We start from the raw sequence: 14,825 nt of genomic DNA on the forward strand, positions 1-14,825 counted from the left end.
AAAAAATATATCAACCTCATTTTTTACCAAGGTCCAACTTTGAATGAGGGGCTGGAAAAGTTCCCATGACCACCTCCGTCTCTGGTTGCCGCTTATCCCCCAACCAATCAGGAGCCTGCAAATGCTTCAAAAGGCGTTTCCTTCTCTGGTGTTTGTGGACCTGAAGGCCCCTTTGAGGGAGACGGAGTTTGAAGGCGAGCCGCGGGCAGCAGGACTCCCCCCACATCGCTTCTCTGCTCGGCTCTTAAGTGGACTTGGTGAGCTCTGACCACACACTCACCGTGGAGCTGGGTCATGCTTTCACATTTTCGAAAGACTGATTTCTCTTATCTTGTTTTGAAGTGGTTTTAAAGTCTGGGCAGGACGACTGAATTACCACCTTTTTGATGATCTTTCCAGCGGCCAGCCGAGCATCCTGTCCGGGTGGAGGTTAGCAGCAACACCGTGAGGACTTCGCATCAAAACTAAACCCGAGGACACTTAACGGAACTGCACTCTAGAAATCAACTCTTTCGTAATCTGCGTTTGACTCGCTGGAGTTTTGCAACTTTTAACCAGAAATGGTTGGCAGCTTGAACTTGCCAAATGTATGTGAAGGTGATCCACTGGATATGATGAGCTGCAGGGCTGATAGAGGACTTGACAGCCCGGACTCTGGGTTACCCCCGAGCCCGAGCCCCAGCGCCTGGCTGCTGCCTGTGTGTGCGGAGAAAGCCGGGGGCGTGAGCCCGGTGTCTGAAGACGAGGGAAGGGGCTCCCTGGTAGGTAACACGACTTTTTGACTATGTTAATTAAGCAACGTATGAGCTCCGTTTGGAGAAGGGTAGACGAGCACATATTGCAACTGAACATGTATTTGAAATGTCAGTATATTCCATTACTTGCAATTTGATATGGAAGACTTGGCATACTACTAGGAATTTAGTATTCCACTCATGAGGCTCTCCACAAATGCATAAGTAAAAGTTAAAGGTAGAACTGGAGATAACTGCAGACAGGAAGTTAGCTCTGAAATTGTTGTTGTCTGCCATTCACACAATGCCCTTTGTTTTACAGGCCAAATTTAGTCAAACAAACCAAATGATTGTGGAAGTCCTCTGACAATAACACTTCCTGGCAATACCTCGCTTGCATGTTCAGGCCAGGTGAAGGAAGTGGGTCACTTCATCACTGAGCTGACAATATTAGCTCCTTGTGTGTTGACTGTGGGGTTGATATTTGCTTTGCAGGTTCCAGCTTTACCCACTGGATCTTTCCAGCAGCTCCATCCGTTGTCCTTTGGGGAAGGCATAGCACTTGATCCGTTACCACCAAAGGAAATAAGGTGGGTTGGCTTTGATGTGACCTGTTGTCCTGCTGGAGGACTGAGGATATACAAAAAAAATGGCACATCACAAGGACATGCAAGATGTGGAATTTGTGCTTGAATATAAGATGGCCAACAAGGACTAAGTGTGTATAAGCAAATAATAAGACTGCAGACGGGTTTAGATCCTACATTGTGTATTTTTGGATAAGCGTTGGATAAGCCATACTTTTGCAGCAAATTACATTACATTACATTACATTTACATTACATTACATTACATTACATTTTCCCTCCTCCACAGATACACCTCCTCCGTGCTGTACGACTCGGACCGGCACTTCATCCAGACCGTGGCCCTGAAGCCATGGGGTCAGGGCCTTGAACACTGCAGACAGACCATCATGGCCGTGCCCCACAGTACCTGGCGCCACTACAAGACACAGCTGGATTTCCAGCCTCGCCATAGGCCGCAGCATTTCAAGAGTACCGCCATCATCTACCCCAAGCGAACCAGCGCCGTCTACACCACAGAGCTGAGCTACGACTGCCACCGAATATCCAGACGTTTCCTCTCCAGTGTGGAGCTGGAGGCGGCTGGCAGGAGAGAGCTACCTCAGTGAGGGTGGGAGGGAAGAGGAGACAGGTGGCTGGGTGGTTATTCCCATGGCCCCTATACTGTAGCTCCCTGAGGCTGGCTGCCACTAACCTGCTGTGTTGCCTTTTTACATTTTTGTAGCCTGTTATCCTTTTAACTGCAGTTCCAAAATCGTGTACAGGAAGCATCTGTGTTGCAATGTCACATTTATCAGAGATGACAAGACATGGAAAAAGTGAGTGACATCCATTCAGTCCTTGCTATATTTCTATCCCTGCAAATGGCTGATCTCCACATATCAGGAATGGACATTTCATTAAATGCTTCACTTTGCAGCTTGTTGGTTTCCGGAGACATGCTCATATTTGATTTGTTTTTATTGGCTGTTGAATTGACTCATTTGGACAGAGATGAGGAGAAGACTTATTTTCCCAAGGCATTGTCACTCTCTCACTCTCTCTCATCAAGTATGCAGAGTGACCGGTTGAAAATTTGAACAACGACATCAGTCTCTGTTCAAAAAATTTGTTTGTAATGCTAGAGAAGAGCGCTTTTAAAACTGTTTGTGCGACTAGGGGAAGGAAAGGCAATTAAATGTGGTGCTGGAGTTTGGACACTTGCTAAGAAATCACTAACTTATCCACACTGTACAGAGGTTGTGGTGAAAATATGTAATGTGTGTTTTGTTTCTTCACAGGGTATTGTGTGTTTCTGCACATTAGCACAGACTAAGCCTTCTCTGTGGTCACTGTTTGTGGCCGCCATTCACAGCGTATTATGTAAATGTTGGTAGATTAAGGGAACTTGCGTAAGCTTAAACAAACTGATTATGGTAGGTAGCATAGATGGATCATGAATGTGTGGCGTTCATTGAGACATGGATAATAGTTTTGATATCAATGGCTTACTAGTGAAAATAACAAGCTGCATTCCACTGCTATCACTTTTGAAATTTTGATTGAAATTGTATTTATTCTGTTGAAGTTTTAGGTTCTGAGATTTTTATCAGCTGATTTAACGGGTCTCTCCACCATTATGGCAAGGGATGTTTTTGTGTTGCCCTTTGCGCCTTATTGATGTATCTCTTTGATGTTTCTTTTTGATATTAGTCACTTTTTGTTTACCAGTTTCAAATAAAGTGTTCATTAGTTCAACAATTTGTGCATTTTTATAAAGAAAGTGGTCCCTATCTTTTTTTAAAAGATGATGATTTATTCATTATATTAAAAAAGTATAGTAACAAACGCATTAACAAACTTTGACCACACGAATGGCATGTGCTGTTTCTTGACATTGGCAAGACATTATTTTCCTTGATTAACCAGGAAAAGGCAGGTATGCTGGCACAAAAAAGAAGCCCTTGACATTTGTGCTTAAATGTCTTTCATGTTTGAGTGCCACAAATCAAATACCCCATTGAGTGGATGATTTACTGTGCAGCTAATATATCTAGACATCAGTCAACCACACTAAACCACTAAACCAACCACACTAAAAAGGTCTAAATAGATAGATGGGCTATTGATCTGGTAGGCAAATATACTTGAGGGTGATTTGTGCTGCTCCAATGCCCTCCTGTGGCCAGAAAGGGAAATACTATAATTACTTGCTTTCATTTCAGTCCGAGGTGCGTTCTGTTCACCAGATCACATTTTCAACTTTTTGGATTAATTGAGTTAACATGCAATTGAACCGGTATCAAAATGACAGCATACATAGTTGCTACAGTACACTGAGAGTTTGTATTACAAATGCAGTCCCAGTCTTTAGAAAATGTATTATCAGGGGGGATTTTTCTATTAGTCACTGTAAATACATACATATCAGCAAGCATCCAATAGCAGCCAGAGATGTTAACTTTTACATCTAGTTCATAATCTCTGTAATTGTATGACCACTGAGTCTGTTCAGACAGACCGTGAAGGCAGCTGGAGTGACGTAGACGTACAGCTGTTACATCGAACTCAATTGTCAACATTTTTATATATGTATATATATATATATATATGTATAAAATATAATGCCTTGTACAACCTAAACTAAACACATTTTCGATGGCTATTTATGAATTCATTTGAAAAATAAAATAAATAACACACGCGTCGTTGTATGACGTATAGGTTCAGAGGTCTCAATGACACGCCCACATTTCTTTCGCGCATGGTGGACTGAGATGTTGTTGTGTTAATGTTGTTCCGTAAGTCTTGCTAAATCTGTGTGTTATTATGCGACATCATGGGTGCTAGACGATGTATGTCCAGTTTGCCCCCGTTTGTGGAACAATGAAATAGATGTGAGACGGCAGAACCGATGCTCAAACGAAACGCTACCTTTGGACATTGAGCTTGCTAGCTTGCTATGCTAGCTGGCTACAGTGCCACTTTTGAAGAATGAAGACCTCCAACGGAAACCCCAGCATCATGGACATGTTTGAAAAGGGAAAAGTCTTGAAAATATGTGCTCCAATGGTTCGATACTCAAAGTAAGTGCAATTTGTAGGTAGAATTATTTTTTATTGTATGTCTCGGTAGCATACTGTTGTCAATAAAGTCGTCTTTTGCCATAGGCTTGCTTTTAGGTCCTTGGTGAGGAAATACAACTGTGATATCTGCTTCACCCCAATGATAGTTGCCTCTGACTTCATGCGGTCTGTCAAAGCCAGGGACAGTGAATTCACTACCAATGAGCGTGAGTACCTGCTGTAATGTTTTGCTACACCCGCACTTGTAATGCACTGCATGTTAATTGTGGGCTAACTTACTTTAATGCCAATCATCCTTTTTTTACCTTTTCTTTTCCTTTCTTAGATGACCGGCCCTTGATAGTGCAGTTTGCTGCCAATGATGCCCAGACTCTGGCTGATGCAGCCTGTGTGGTAGCACCTTTCTCAGATGGAGTTGACCTCAACTGTGGCTGTCCCCAAAGGTGCAGCTGCTAACAGTAGGCCCTGAAACATTTTGGCCTCCAATCACATTGCTCTGTAGTAAAAAATAACATTTCTAACATTCCTAACATTTACAACTTCCGAACAAGTGCAGTTTTACACATGGACCATCTACCTGTTCACTCAGTACAAGAATACAAAGGTGTGGTTTGCATGTGATTGTCATGTGGTTGTGATTGTCTTTGCTGTTGCATTTTCAGATGGGCTATGTCTGCCGGGTATGGTGCATGCCTCATCAACAAGCCAGAACTTGTGAAAGACATGGTCAGACATGTCAGAAACCAAGTGGACAATCCAAACTATACAGCATCCATCAAAATAAGGTGAAACCCTGAATCAGTTAGACATTACACTAGACTGATAAATCTGTGAGGCTGATATATCGACCAATGTTGGGCTACTGCAGATACCTCAGTGTCTGTGTATATGCTGGTGGACAATTAACAAGCTATTGCAGGACAGATTTGTCAAACTAGGTTTATGTTAATTGGGAAACTGTGTAACCATTAGATTGGTGAAGTGAATTACACTGTGAAATTTATTTGTTTAACTTGAAATTATCCGATTCCATATTTCTGGTCAGTATTAGGAAAAATGTAAACAGTCTTGATCAAGATTGTTTGTTTATATCTGAAAAGAATTACTGTGGATGATGCCTTACTATCACGTTGCACTTCACCCTCAGAATTCACAAGGATCTGAGGCGAACAGTGGACCTGTGTCAGAAGGCTCAAGCAGCCGGTGTGTCTTGGATAACGGTTCATGGCCGTACATCCGAAGAACGCCACCAGCCAGTCCATTATGATGCCATAAAAACAATCAAAGACAGCGTTTCCATCCCTGTAATCGCAAATGGGGACATAAAGTACCTTCGTGATGTGGAGTCCACCCACCAGCTTACTGGGGTTGATGGTAGGTTTGTTTTAAACAAGCACACGTATTAACTTACGGTAGGTGCGTGAATGACAGTATTTCTTTCAATTTTGCCAGTTTCTTGTTTTTTTGTTTGCTCATTAGGTGTGATGGCTGCACGAGGTTTGCTTGCTAACCCTGCCATGTTCACCGGCTATGAGGATACACCGTTGGAATGTATATGGGACTGGGTTGACATTTCTATAGAGCAGGGCACTCCATTCACCTGCTTCCACCACCATCTTATCTACATGCTGGAGAGGGTTAGCTCCCAGCCTGAGAGAAAAGTGTTCAATTCTCTGTCCAGCACCTCAGCTGTAATAGATTACCTTCAGAACACATATGGGTCAGTGTATGATCTGCGAACATGAGCAAACTGAAATGTGATATACTTGATTTTAGTTTTTATCATCATTATTGTTTTTATGCCAAATAAAACTGCAAAGCTATAATTCTATGGCTGTCTGTTTTCTTTATTATTATAGCATATTTTCACCAGTCAAGTCTTAATAACTCATGTATAATAATCATGTATCTATTTAAACCAAATATCTACCTATAATTCATTAAATAGTAAGGAGTACATGTAAGTTCTACTAGTACAATTATTTATGTCTTTTTGTTACTTGAAATGATCACATCTAACATGGGACAAGCTATTGGATGCAAGTCTACAAAGACCTCAAGACTTTAGATGGGTTTAATCAATAAAAGTTTCACATAAGGCAATATTCTCCAAGTCATTGAATGTGAAGGATATTAAAATTAACGTTTTCTTGAGTATTTTTAGTAAGGAGAGAACAAGAAAATTACAGGAAATGACAATGTAATACTGCCACAAGGATTAATTTCCATAAGTTATATGTTCTACATTGATTACTTCTTTATGTAACTATTTTTAGCAGCACAATAAATATTTATACTCAAAGTAAACGATAAAACAACTTGTTCAATTTTGATTTCGCTTTTAAAAAGATCGAAGGGGAAAGACCGGATGTATTGCAACTGTACTTTCAAAGTAAAGTCAAAATTTGTCCTGAAGGTACGACGGGAAGTGCGAGTACATAAAAGTAACAAGAAACATTTATAAATTAATAGTGAAACACTTGACAAATGTTTTCGTTATAGTTAATGTTCGATTATTTCATGCCGGTGGAAAAGTTCAGGCACTGACACATAACGAGTTGAACAGAACACAACGCAATCTTGAAATTAAGGTTTATTTTGGAAAATAGGAGCGGAAACTCGGGTATTCAGAACCAGCGACGTTGAAACGGGAAGTGGGAAACACGCAGAGAAACTTTGCTGTCGTTGATTTCGAACGTTAACTAAAGTTACTGTTTCGTAGTCGGTGTTTTGTTGATTTGCTGGTGAGTTGTGCATGTAATGTGTGTGAATTACGACTTGAGCTGAGATATTTACAGTATTGGTATTTAAAAATGTGGTTAACTAGCTGGAGCGTTTTCTAAGTCGACCACGTTAGATTAACTTTAACATTAGCATTTAGTTAAGGTATCATTAGCGACAGTTTATTGCTTTCTAAGTGGAACCTCCAAACTGTTATAAAAAAAAATATGTATATACATATATATAGTCTTGCTTGTTATCCTGTAAGCTTTCATGTCCGTCTTTCGTAGGTTGTCTTCAGAGAACTTAACTGGAGATGACGCTGCAATGGACTGCTGTGGCCCTCTTTCTCTATGTTGAGATAGGCATTCTTGTCATCTTCTGTTTACCTTTCATCTCAGCCAGGAGGTAAGTAACAGTATTTTGTGTGTGTCTGTGTGAGTTATATATTACTTCGTCATGGTTGTGTACAGCGGTACAATTAGAGCAAGGGGTGTGGTGCACATTGCTGTCAGGAACATACAGTTACATACTGCCTGTTCTTAAGTGATTGTGATTACTTGTCTGTGTGTGGTTGCAGATGGCAGAGTATTTTCCACCTGAGGATCTGGAACAGTGTGGCACGGTTCTGGAACAAAGTGTTTCTCACAATGATCATAATACTGATTGTTCTCTTCCTTGGTATGTTATAAATGTCAAGTGTGTCAGGTTTTTTTTTCTTTCACACAGCCTTGGTAAAAAAACCGTAGATTGGAATTGGAGCCCCTTTGTTTGAACTGCTCAAATTTGAAACATCAGCAGCGAGCACATGGGGGAAGGGAGTTAAGACTAAGAGCTACATGAAAGGTACTCATTAGAAAAGGTGTCTCTTTTTAGTTACTATATGCTGACTTCTTTTTCTTTAGATGCAGTACGTGAGGTGAGGAAATATTCAGGCAAAGAGGTTGGCACAGATGCCAAGCTTCAGCCAAACATGTTTGATCACCTCCACATGAAGCTTTTCAGAGCCCAGAGGAATCTCTACATCTCTGGCTTTGCGGTCTTCCTCTGGCTGTGAGTCTTTGTTATCTTGTACTCATAAAACACACTTAAATAAGTAATGAAGGTTGAAGGTTAGTTGCTGACAAGATCTATTGCTTAATTTAGGTGTTTTGCCTTTCCCTGTTATATTATGGTCTTTCTGCAGGGTTATTAAGCGGGTTGTCACCTTGATTAACCAACTGGCATCAATGTCTGCCACCACGGCAGCTCTTCAGGCGCAGGCCGACACTGCTAACCAGGCTGCCAAGAAATACATGGAGGACAATGAGCTGCTGAAACAGGTAGGCTCCACATTGGTTGTCCCATGTCATGAGGTAAGACTGTACTAAAAAAAATCACAAAATGGTTAAAAGTTAAGGTTTTATTGGCAGATTTTAGGTGTTGCTTTTTTGCCTTTAATTGTGACTTAACTGGTGTACAGTTAGACTCAGATAGGAAGTTGAACACACCTTCGCTTATCTGAGATGGGGTCACTTGGTGTCTTTTGACAACAAATTCCCTTGTCCAAGTGTGAGGCCAGTGGGTGATTAGACTCAGGCTTTTGTCCATGTACCTTCTGTTGTCTACAACACTGTTCAGTGCTACATCTGTAGCTGCCTTTGTTTGGTATACCTAATGGTTCAGTTTTTTATTGTGGATACCTGTAATGCCACTGAGCTGTTTTACCTGCACAGGGTAGCTTATGAACTCTTTGCAGCACACCTTTAGAGACACCATTTGCATCACTTCTGTTTGGAACTGTTTTCACCAAACCCTTGCACTTGGTTTGCATCTCTTCATCAACCCACTCTAGATGTGAATGCACACTCTGAACATTTTACACTGCAGCTGCACATAATTGTTGAGGAGCTGTGTTTCATGTAGTTGGGGCTCGTTTCATTTCATATATTTCAGACTCTGATGGAAGGGAAAGGTGATAAAGCTACTGCAGAGGGCATGGAGCTGCTGAGGAAAGACATGGAGAAACTGAAAGAAGAACTGAAGACCTCGAGAGATGGTTAGTATCATGTACATGTGCACCTGCCTACTGTAATGTTTGTGTCTGGTTTTGTGGTTTTTTGTTAGTTTTATATTCTAACCTCAGGAAATTTGACATAAGAACTGTAGACTGTCACTTCTGGTAGCTAGAAACAGTGCTGATGTGTGCTTGATTTCACTCCAGCCCTGAAGAACTCCAAGTCTGAAGAAGATGTATTGAAGAAGCAGATGGAGGGTCTCGCCAGGGAGTACGACAGACTGTTAAAAGAACACCAGGAGCTCCAGGTGACACTAACTCTGAATTCCCACAGGATAATGATAATCTTTTTTCATTAGTTCTTGAGAAAATACATTTTAGAAAAGTTTAGAAAAGCCCTAATCCAATTATGTGGCCTTACATAATACGTATCATATCAGCTGACATTTTTTTTTTACATTTGTTTGTATTTTCAGAATCTTCAAGATAGTGGAAACAAAAAGGACAACTAGTGATTGTAAAAGCCGTAAAGGCTGAAGTCTTTACACAACAACTTAACCCAAACCTGAAAGAACCGCTGCAGCACACGCCATCATACACCATCTTATAACACCCTGTGTCACAGTGCATATCACAAAACCAGGATTGGCTAGTTTAAGCTAAAAACATTGGCTGATATCAGTAACGGTTTAATGCATGAAGGCAAATTTTGATGAGGGCACCAGACTGGTTTAAATGGAGTGAGTAATATTTAATGGTTTCCTGTCTCTGCCTGGTGCAGCGTGACTAAGAGGATTGCTTTTTCAAGTACACACTCTATCAGGCAGATTAATTGTGCAAGGTAATTGGAGAGAATTCAGTCAGCAATCTACCCAGTTCTGGTCACGGAGCACTTAATATATTTAAGAAATTTGCACAAAGGATGGATGTTGTGTTAGGTTTCTGTAATTGCTTTTTAGCGGGATGCACAGTGTAGAGTATAAGGTTTGTGTGAATTTAGGGCGCTCTGTCATTGTGTATACAGCCACGAATGTATTTTGATACAGACGGTTTGCTTCCTGTATATAGAAGGGACATCTGCCACACCCAGTTTGACTTTGGCAACAGTATGGAAATTTTGTCTTTGCTTGCATGGCTGTGCAAATATAGTTTGCATGTACAGTTGCACTTAGACTTGTTTGTTTTCACGTTTTTGTTGTATTACAGTGGATGATGTGGTGACTTTTTTTTAAACCTCAGTAGTGGTGGTGAATGGTAATGTTGAAGTTTTCCATCATTTAGTGCTTAATATTTTCCTTATCATTAGATTTAGGAAAATGGGTTCAACCACTTAGGATCTTACATAAATTTTAAAATAAAATCAGATTCAATTATGGTCGAAGTTAGGGGTTAAAAGACGTGTTAAGTGTGTTTTTGAGCCACAGAAGGTCCAGATCTTTGGATATTTGCTGCAATGTGTATTTCAAATGTTCATTTTTGGGTTAATGGAAGTATGTGTCATGAAAAGGGGCTGTATGGATGGTTTTATTTCCGTTGTCTAGACAAAGCCTTGTCACTGTGAAAGAAGAGGTGAGATTGTAATTATCCCATACTTCAGTGTTCTTCTCGATAAAATTGCAAAAATAAGCCCCTTCAAGTTGTGGTAAGGTTGTATTTCCATTCAAGACAGACATCAGAAATCAGTTTGAAGTGCCTTTTTATTAGACGTACAACATTTTGTAATAAAGCCACATTTCTTTATGCCAAGCCTTGTTTTGAGTAATTGCCACCTTAAATGAATACCACCAACACATCATTTGATTGGATATTAAAAGTTTTATTTTAGTATTACATTTAAGATATCCTTTTAAATTTTACAAAAATAATCCAAGAAAATTATTTACATTCTGATTTCTCCAACGTAAGGCAAAAGCCCTACATTAGTTGAGATAATGACTTCCTTCCTTAATATCACTCACTGCTCCTCTCTATACTTGTGTCCACCTGTGCCTGGAACTGAACCTGAATTGGATAGACAATACAGTCACCACATATTGTAAGATGCCAACATATCCATTGAGCAACTACATCTTAAAAATAGCTATACATTAAAAAGACACAAGTGTTATTTTAAAAAAAAATGTCTTGCGATACTGTAGCTAGTTGATTTATTTTACTTTCAGGCATTATTTTTGATAGATTTCAAACAAATATGTTCTGATTTTGGGATAAAGCTGTTTATGAGAATAACATCGATCAAATTTATAAAACCTGAGAATAGATCATGATGTTCCTGTTTGTAGGTTTTGGCACAGGAGTGAATGCACGTGCAAGAATAAACACACAAAAAATAAACCTACAAAAACAGATTGACCAATGACTCATAACATATAGCAATGGCTGGAAACATGGAAGCAGAGCTTATACACATCAGTAACACAAATACACATTTCCTGTGGCGATACTTGGGATCATTTGCCCAAACACCAGAACAACATACAGTAATCCCGCAGCAGTACAAATTCTGCCCCTTCCAAGGTACGACACATGGCAACCACAAGAGCAAGCATTCATCTCAGCCTTCTGTTTCAGACAAAAATGGCTGTTCAATACCAGAGCCTGCTGAGGTGCACTGAGATATTCTGAGCAAATTCAGTCTTATTCTAATTATCGCTGTCAGGATCACTTAGGAACACTTAACTTTGCTAACACTTAAGTGTGCTGTGCGTTCTTGACAAAACTTTTTTTTTTTCCCTCTGTCTGGATGTCCATAATGAAATCAAAGCAGCCTCCACGAGACAAACAGGTAAGCAAATGTCACTAAAATACAATTTCCATTCTTAGTGAGCATGAATACCAAAAGAACAAGTTCACATCCAGAAAGCACACGACACAAACTGCAATACAATCAGACCTGACTTCGAGCTGAAAGTAAAAGCCAAATGTTTTAAAGACTCAGTCAGAAATGAAACATTTTCTCTAAATGAGTATCAAGAATTACATTCAGTCTGAAATGTAAAAATAAAATCAAATTGTATTCAGATATCTGTTCAAAATATTACAAAAGTCCTCTACTTTCGACAAGACAGATGACACACACACACACACTGTGATTTAGAGGTAAATGTTGAGTGAATGAGGCACGTGTCAAATCAATAACTGCCAAGGCCCTGAAAGGTTCTCCTCACTTCCTGTCTTTTTAAAGGCCTAATTTTCCTCACATTTATAATATATTTTTGTTTAAATTTAGTGCCTCTGGTTTGTAAGGCCACTTCTCCTTTTCTGTTCATGAACAGTGATGTCAGGAAGAAAAACTTAATTAGAAACAAAAAAATCCAAAGAACCAGCATCATAAATGCTGTTTTTTCAGAGTTTTACTGCTTCTGCTGTAGTGTATACAAGTACATTTCCCATCTTATCTCTTGTGCCACCATCAAAACAGAAAAAAATATTGTTATACCTTTGTTCATCAGGAGGAAAGAAAGAGGGGATGTACATTCAAGAAATATTTTAGTTGTATCAAATTTCTGTCAAATTTACAAAGCCCTCACAGGTCCAGTAGTACAAATATAGAATTTATGCTTTATATGAGACGTGATTCCCTGCAAATCTTATTAATGTGTGCATGTGTACAGTATCACTCTGTACATATGTATGTGTTTGGTTGTATTTATTCATCTTTGCTCTCTCTCTCTCTCTCTGTGTGTGTGTGTGTGTGTGTGTGTGAGGTCAGTTCTGCTGGTTCTGTCACAGTCGTGTCTCCCTGTCTGTGCTGTTGTCTGAGGTTTGCTGTGATTGGTCAGAATTAGAGATCACAAACTCTTCCTTCCTAAGTGCCTCCAGCTCTGTCCCGCCATTGGCCAGAACTCCATGGATGCCATTCCTCTCCTCCTTCTTCAGCTGTCGACTGAGCAGAATGAAGCCCGGGATGCAAATAATGAACGAGATAGTCCGCAGGCTGAGAGTCAGACCCAGGTATGCTATCCTGAGAAGTTAAGATGTAAGAAAATATGATTAAAATGGTCATGGCTTTGGATTTGTTTCTTTTAATCAACACACTGAAGAAGAGGAGGAGAAACTAAGTAAGGGAGAGAAAGCACTGAAGGTAAACGGAAGCTATTTATATCGCAAAGGAAGCTTGTTAACCTGCACATGTACTGCAGAAAAATTAAGATACAGTCTACAGCAGCAGGGCTTTTCAAAGTCTGATACTGAGGGTTCCTGCTCGTAAAGTTCACTGAACAAAACCTAAAAACATGATGATCCTCAGATGAGTTCTGGTGTTATAAGGAGTGTCTTCCTTATACGATTTCTAAACAGGTTTATGGATGTTAGTTCCTGATGGAGAACAATGATATCTGTATGTGTAAGCTACATTACACATCATTTAGCAAATGCTTTCATCCAACGCGACTTACAGAGTGAGTAACAACAGGTTTCGGTACAATAGAAAAGTTACACCAAATCTAAAAATATGTATCTCGTCTGTGTGTTCAGATTCAACTGAATTATGACTCTGAGAAGTCTTTAAATTTGTTGCAAATTCCTGCAACCTCTTAACAAGTTTCAACTTTTCCCCCAGCAGGGTCATGGAGGATTACAAGCTCTGCCTAAGGTGGCTCAAATTAGCTTGAATGCAAACAAAGAACAATTGAAAAACATTATAAGAAGTCTTTCAAAGGTTTTCTTTTTAAGTTTAAATTTTATAAATTATCACGAGACAGGTAACAGAACTAAAAAAAAAGATTAAAATAAAATTGCAAAATTGTCCTCAAACTGCAAAATTGTTTTATTTGTCAAATCCATCTAAAGTCAGAATAATCATGCATTATTGTGTAACCATATGACAGTCACACAGATGTGACCTGATAATGTGACCTGCAACTCATCACATAATTTTCAATTTTAAATTTGGGCCCGTAGTGTTATGCTGTATTATTCACCTTTGTATTGGGTAAAGACACACTATCAGATCTTGACGCAAAAATGTCAAACATGTAGCAGCTTCGAGGTACTCAGAATGATAGTAATGAATGAAGCCGACAATGCTGAAAAAGGAAGATCCAACACACCGTGAATGTCATGTGCCTGACTGTGAGTGCTACCTGTATGCAGTGGTGTTGTAGATTCTACAGGCTCCTATGCCTCCGCACCTCTTCTGACCCCATTTTAGACATGTGGTGTCAATGATTGCTCCAAAGTAGATGGGTGCTGGGATCCCTGCTGCAAGACAAAAAGCATAATGCCAAAATTTATCATCACAACCACACAATCCAGAACTGAAACACAACAGATTCTGCTGACACTGATCAATTAAACATTGAACAAGCAAAGTTTGCATCTTAGTCCTGAGCCCCTCGGCGATGCTCGAAAGGGATACGGTGCGTGTTTTAAAGGAGGCTTACCAAGAGTACGTGTTGCCAGAGCATGGAAACCCAACGCCAAAGATTTTAGCTGTGGTTTAATGCACCTGCATGAAGAAAAATTGCAGACTTTTTTCAGGAAATATCAGAAAGTGTTAGAATATGTCAACCCTGTCTATGGTGCAAAAGAGAACATTCAATATCAGTTTTTTATAAAGTTCCTTTTACTAATGTAAACAGTAATCCTATATTCAAGAACACATAATGTCAACAAAGTAAAGTCCACAACATAAAAACAGACCAGTAAAATAATTAAATGATAATAAAAGGTTTACACACGTTTGTAAAAAATTGCATGTGAGAAACAGCGAGTTTAAACA

The 14,825-nt window shown here is 39.7% G+C and overlaps 3 protein-coding genes across 5 annotated transcripts in view; 2 read left to right on the forward strand and 1 right to left on the reverse strand.

Annotated features, from left to right (window-relative positions):
- The first annotated feature begins 132 nt into the window (after positions 1-132).
- rflnb (refilin B) lies at positions 133-3,061 on the forward strand. Its single transcript, XM_046388896.1, has 4 exons — positions 133-257; positions 400-761; positions 1,230-1,324; positions 1,611-3,061. The coding sequence occupies exons 2-4, from the start codon at positions 561-563 to the stop codon at positions 1,927-1,929; spliced, it is 615 nt and encodes a 204-aa protein (XP_046244852.1). The 5' UTR covers positions 133-257; positions 400-560; the 3' UTR covers positions 1,930-3,061.
- A 969-nt stretch (positions 3,062-4,030) lies between these two features.
- On the forward strand, positions 4,031-10,843 carry dus4l (dihydrouridine synthase 4-like (S. cerevisiae)). Its single transcript, XM_046388985.1, has 13 exons — positions 4,031-4,386; positions 4,471-4,592; positions 4,712-4,829; positions 5,049-5,171; positions 5,534-5,760; positions 5,866-6,128; positions 7,424-7,515; positions 7,688-7,788; positions 8,013-8,160; positions 8,294-8,429; positions 9,043-9,145; positions 9,311-9,411; positions 9,580-10,843. Exons 1-13 carry the CDS (start codon positions 4,295-4,297, stop codon positions 9,613-9,615), a joined length of 1,662 nt encoding a protein of 553 aa, XP_046244941.1. The 5' UTR covers positions 4,031-4,294; the 3' UTR covers positions 9,616-10,843.
- A 7-nt stretch (positions 10,844-10,850) lies between these two features.
- The window catches only part of LOC124059118 (solute carrier organic anion transporter family member 1C1-like), a 29,677-nt gene continuing 25,702 nt past the window's right edge, over positions 10,851-14,825 (reverse strand). For 2 of the 3 annotated variants that reach the window (XM_046388892.1, XM_046388893.1), the window contains exons 13-15: positions 14,488-14,552; positions 14,188-14,305; positions 10,851-13,067 (exon numbers count right to left, since the gene is read on the reverse strand). In XM_046388892.1, coding sequence (XP_046244848.1) covers positions 12,830-13,067; positions 14,188-14,305; positions 14,488-14,552 — 421 coding nt within the window. In that variant the 3' untranslated portion in view covers positions 10,851-12,829. Of the gene's footprint in view, positions 13,068-13,814; positions 14,306-14,487; positions 14,553-14,825 lie in introns of those variants that run through there. The other variant, XM_046388894.1, reaches the window with a different exon arrangement.

The sequence above is a fragment of the Scatophagus argus genome, chromosome 5, assembly GCF_020382885.2.
Source record: "Scatophagus argus isolate fScaArg1 chromosome 5, fScaArg1.pri, whole genome shotgun sequence".
Classification (NCBI taxonomy): domain Eukaryota; kingdom Metazoa; phylum Chordata; class Actinopteri; family Scatophagidae; genus Scatophagus; species Scatophagus argus.

Coding starts and splice junctions, on each gene's coding strand:
- rflnb (XM_046388896.1), top strand. CDS start 561: ATGGTTGGCAGCTTGAACTTGCCAAATGTATGTGAAGGTGATCCACTG. Junction 762..1,229: donor ACGAGGGAAGGGGCTCCCTG/GTAGGTAACACG, acceptor TTTGCTTTGCAG/GTTCCAGCTTTACCCACTGG. Junction 1,325..1,610: donor TTACCACCAAAGGAAATAAG/GTGGGTTGGCTT, acceptor CCTCCTCCACAG/ATACACCTCCTCCGTGCTGT.
- dus4l (XM_046388985.1), top strand. CDS start 4,295: ATGAAGACCTCCAACGGAAACCCCAGCATCATGGACATGTTTGAAAAG. Junction 4,387..4,470: donor CCAATGGTTCGATACTCAAA/GTAAGTGCAATT, acceptor CTTTTGCCATAG/GCTTGCTTTTAGGTCCTTGG. Junction 9,146..9,310: donor ACTGAAGACCTCGAGAGATG/GTTAGTATCATG, acceptor ATTTCACTCCAG/CCCTGAAGAACTCCAAGTCT.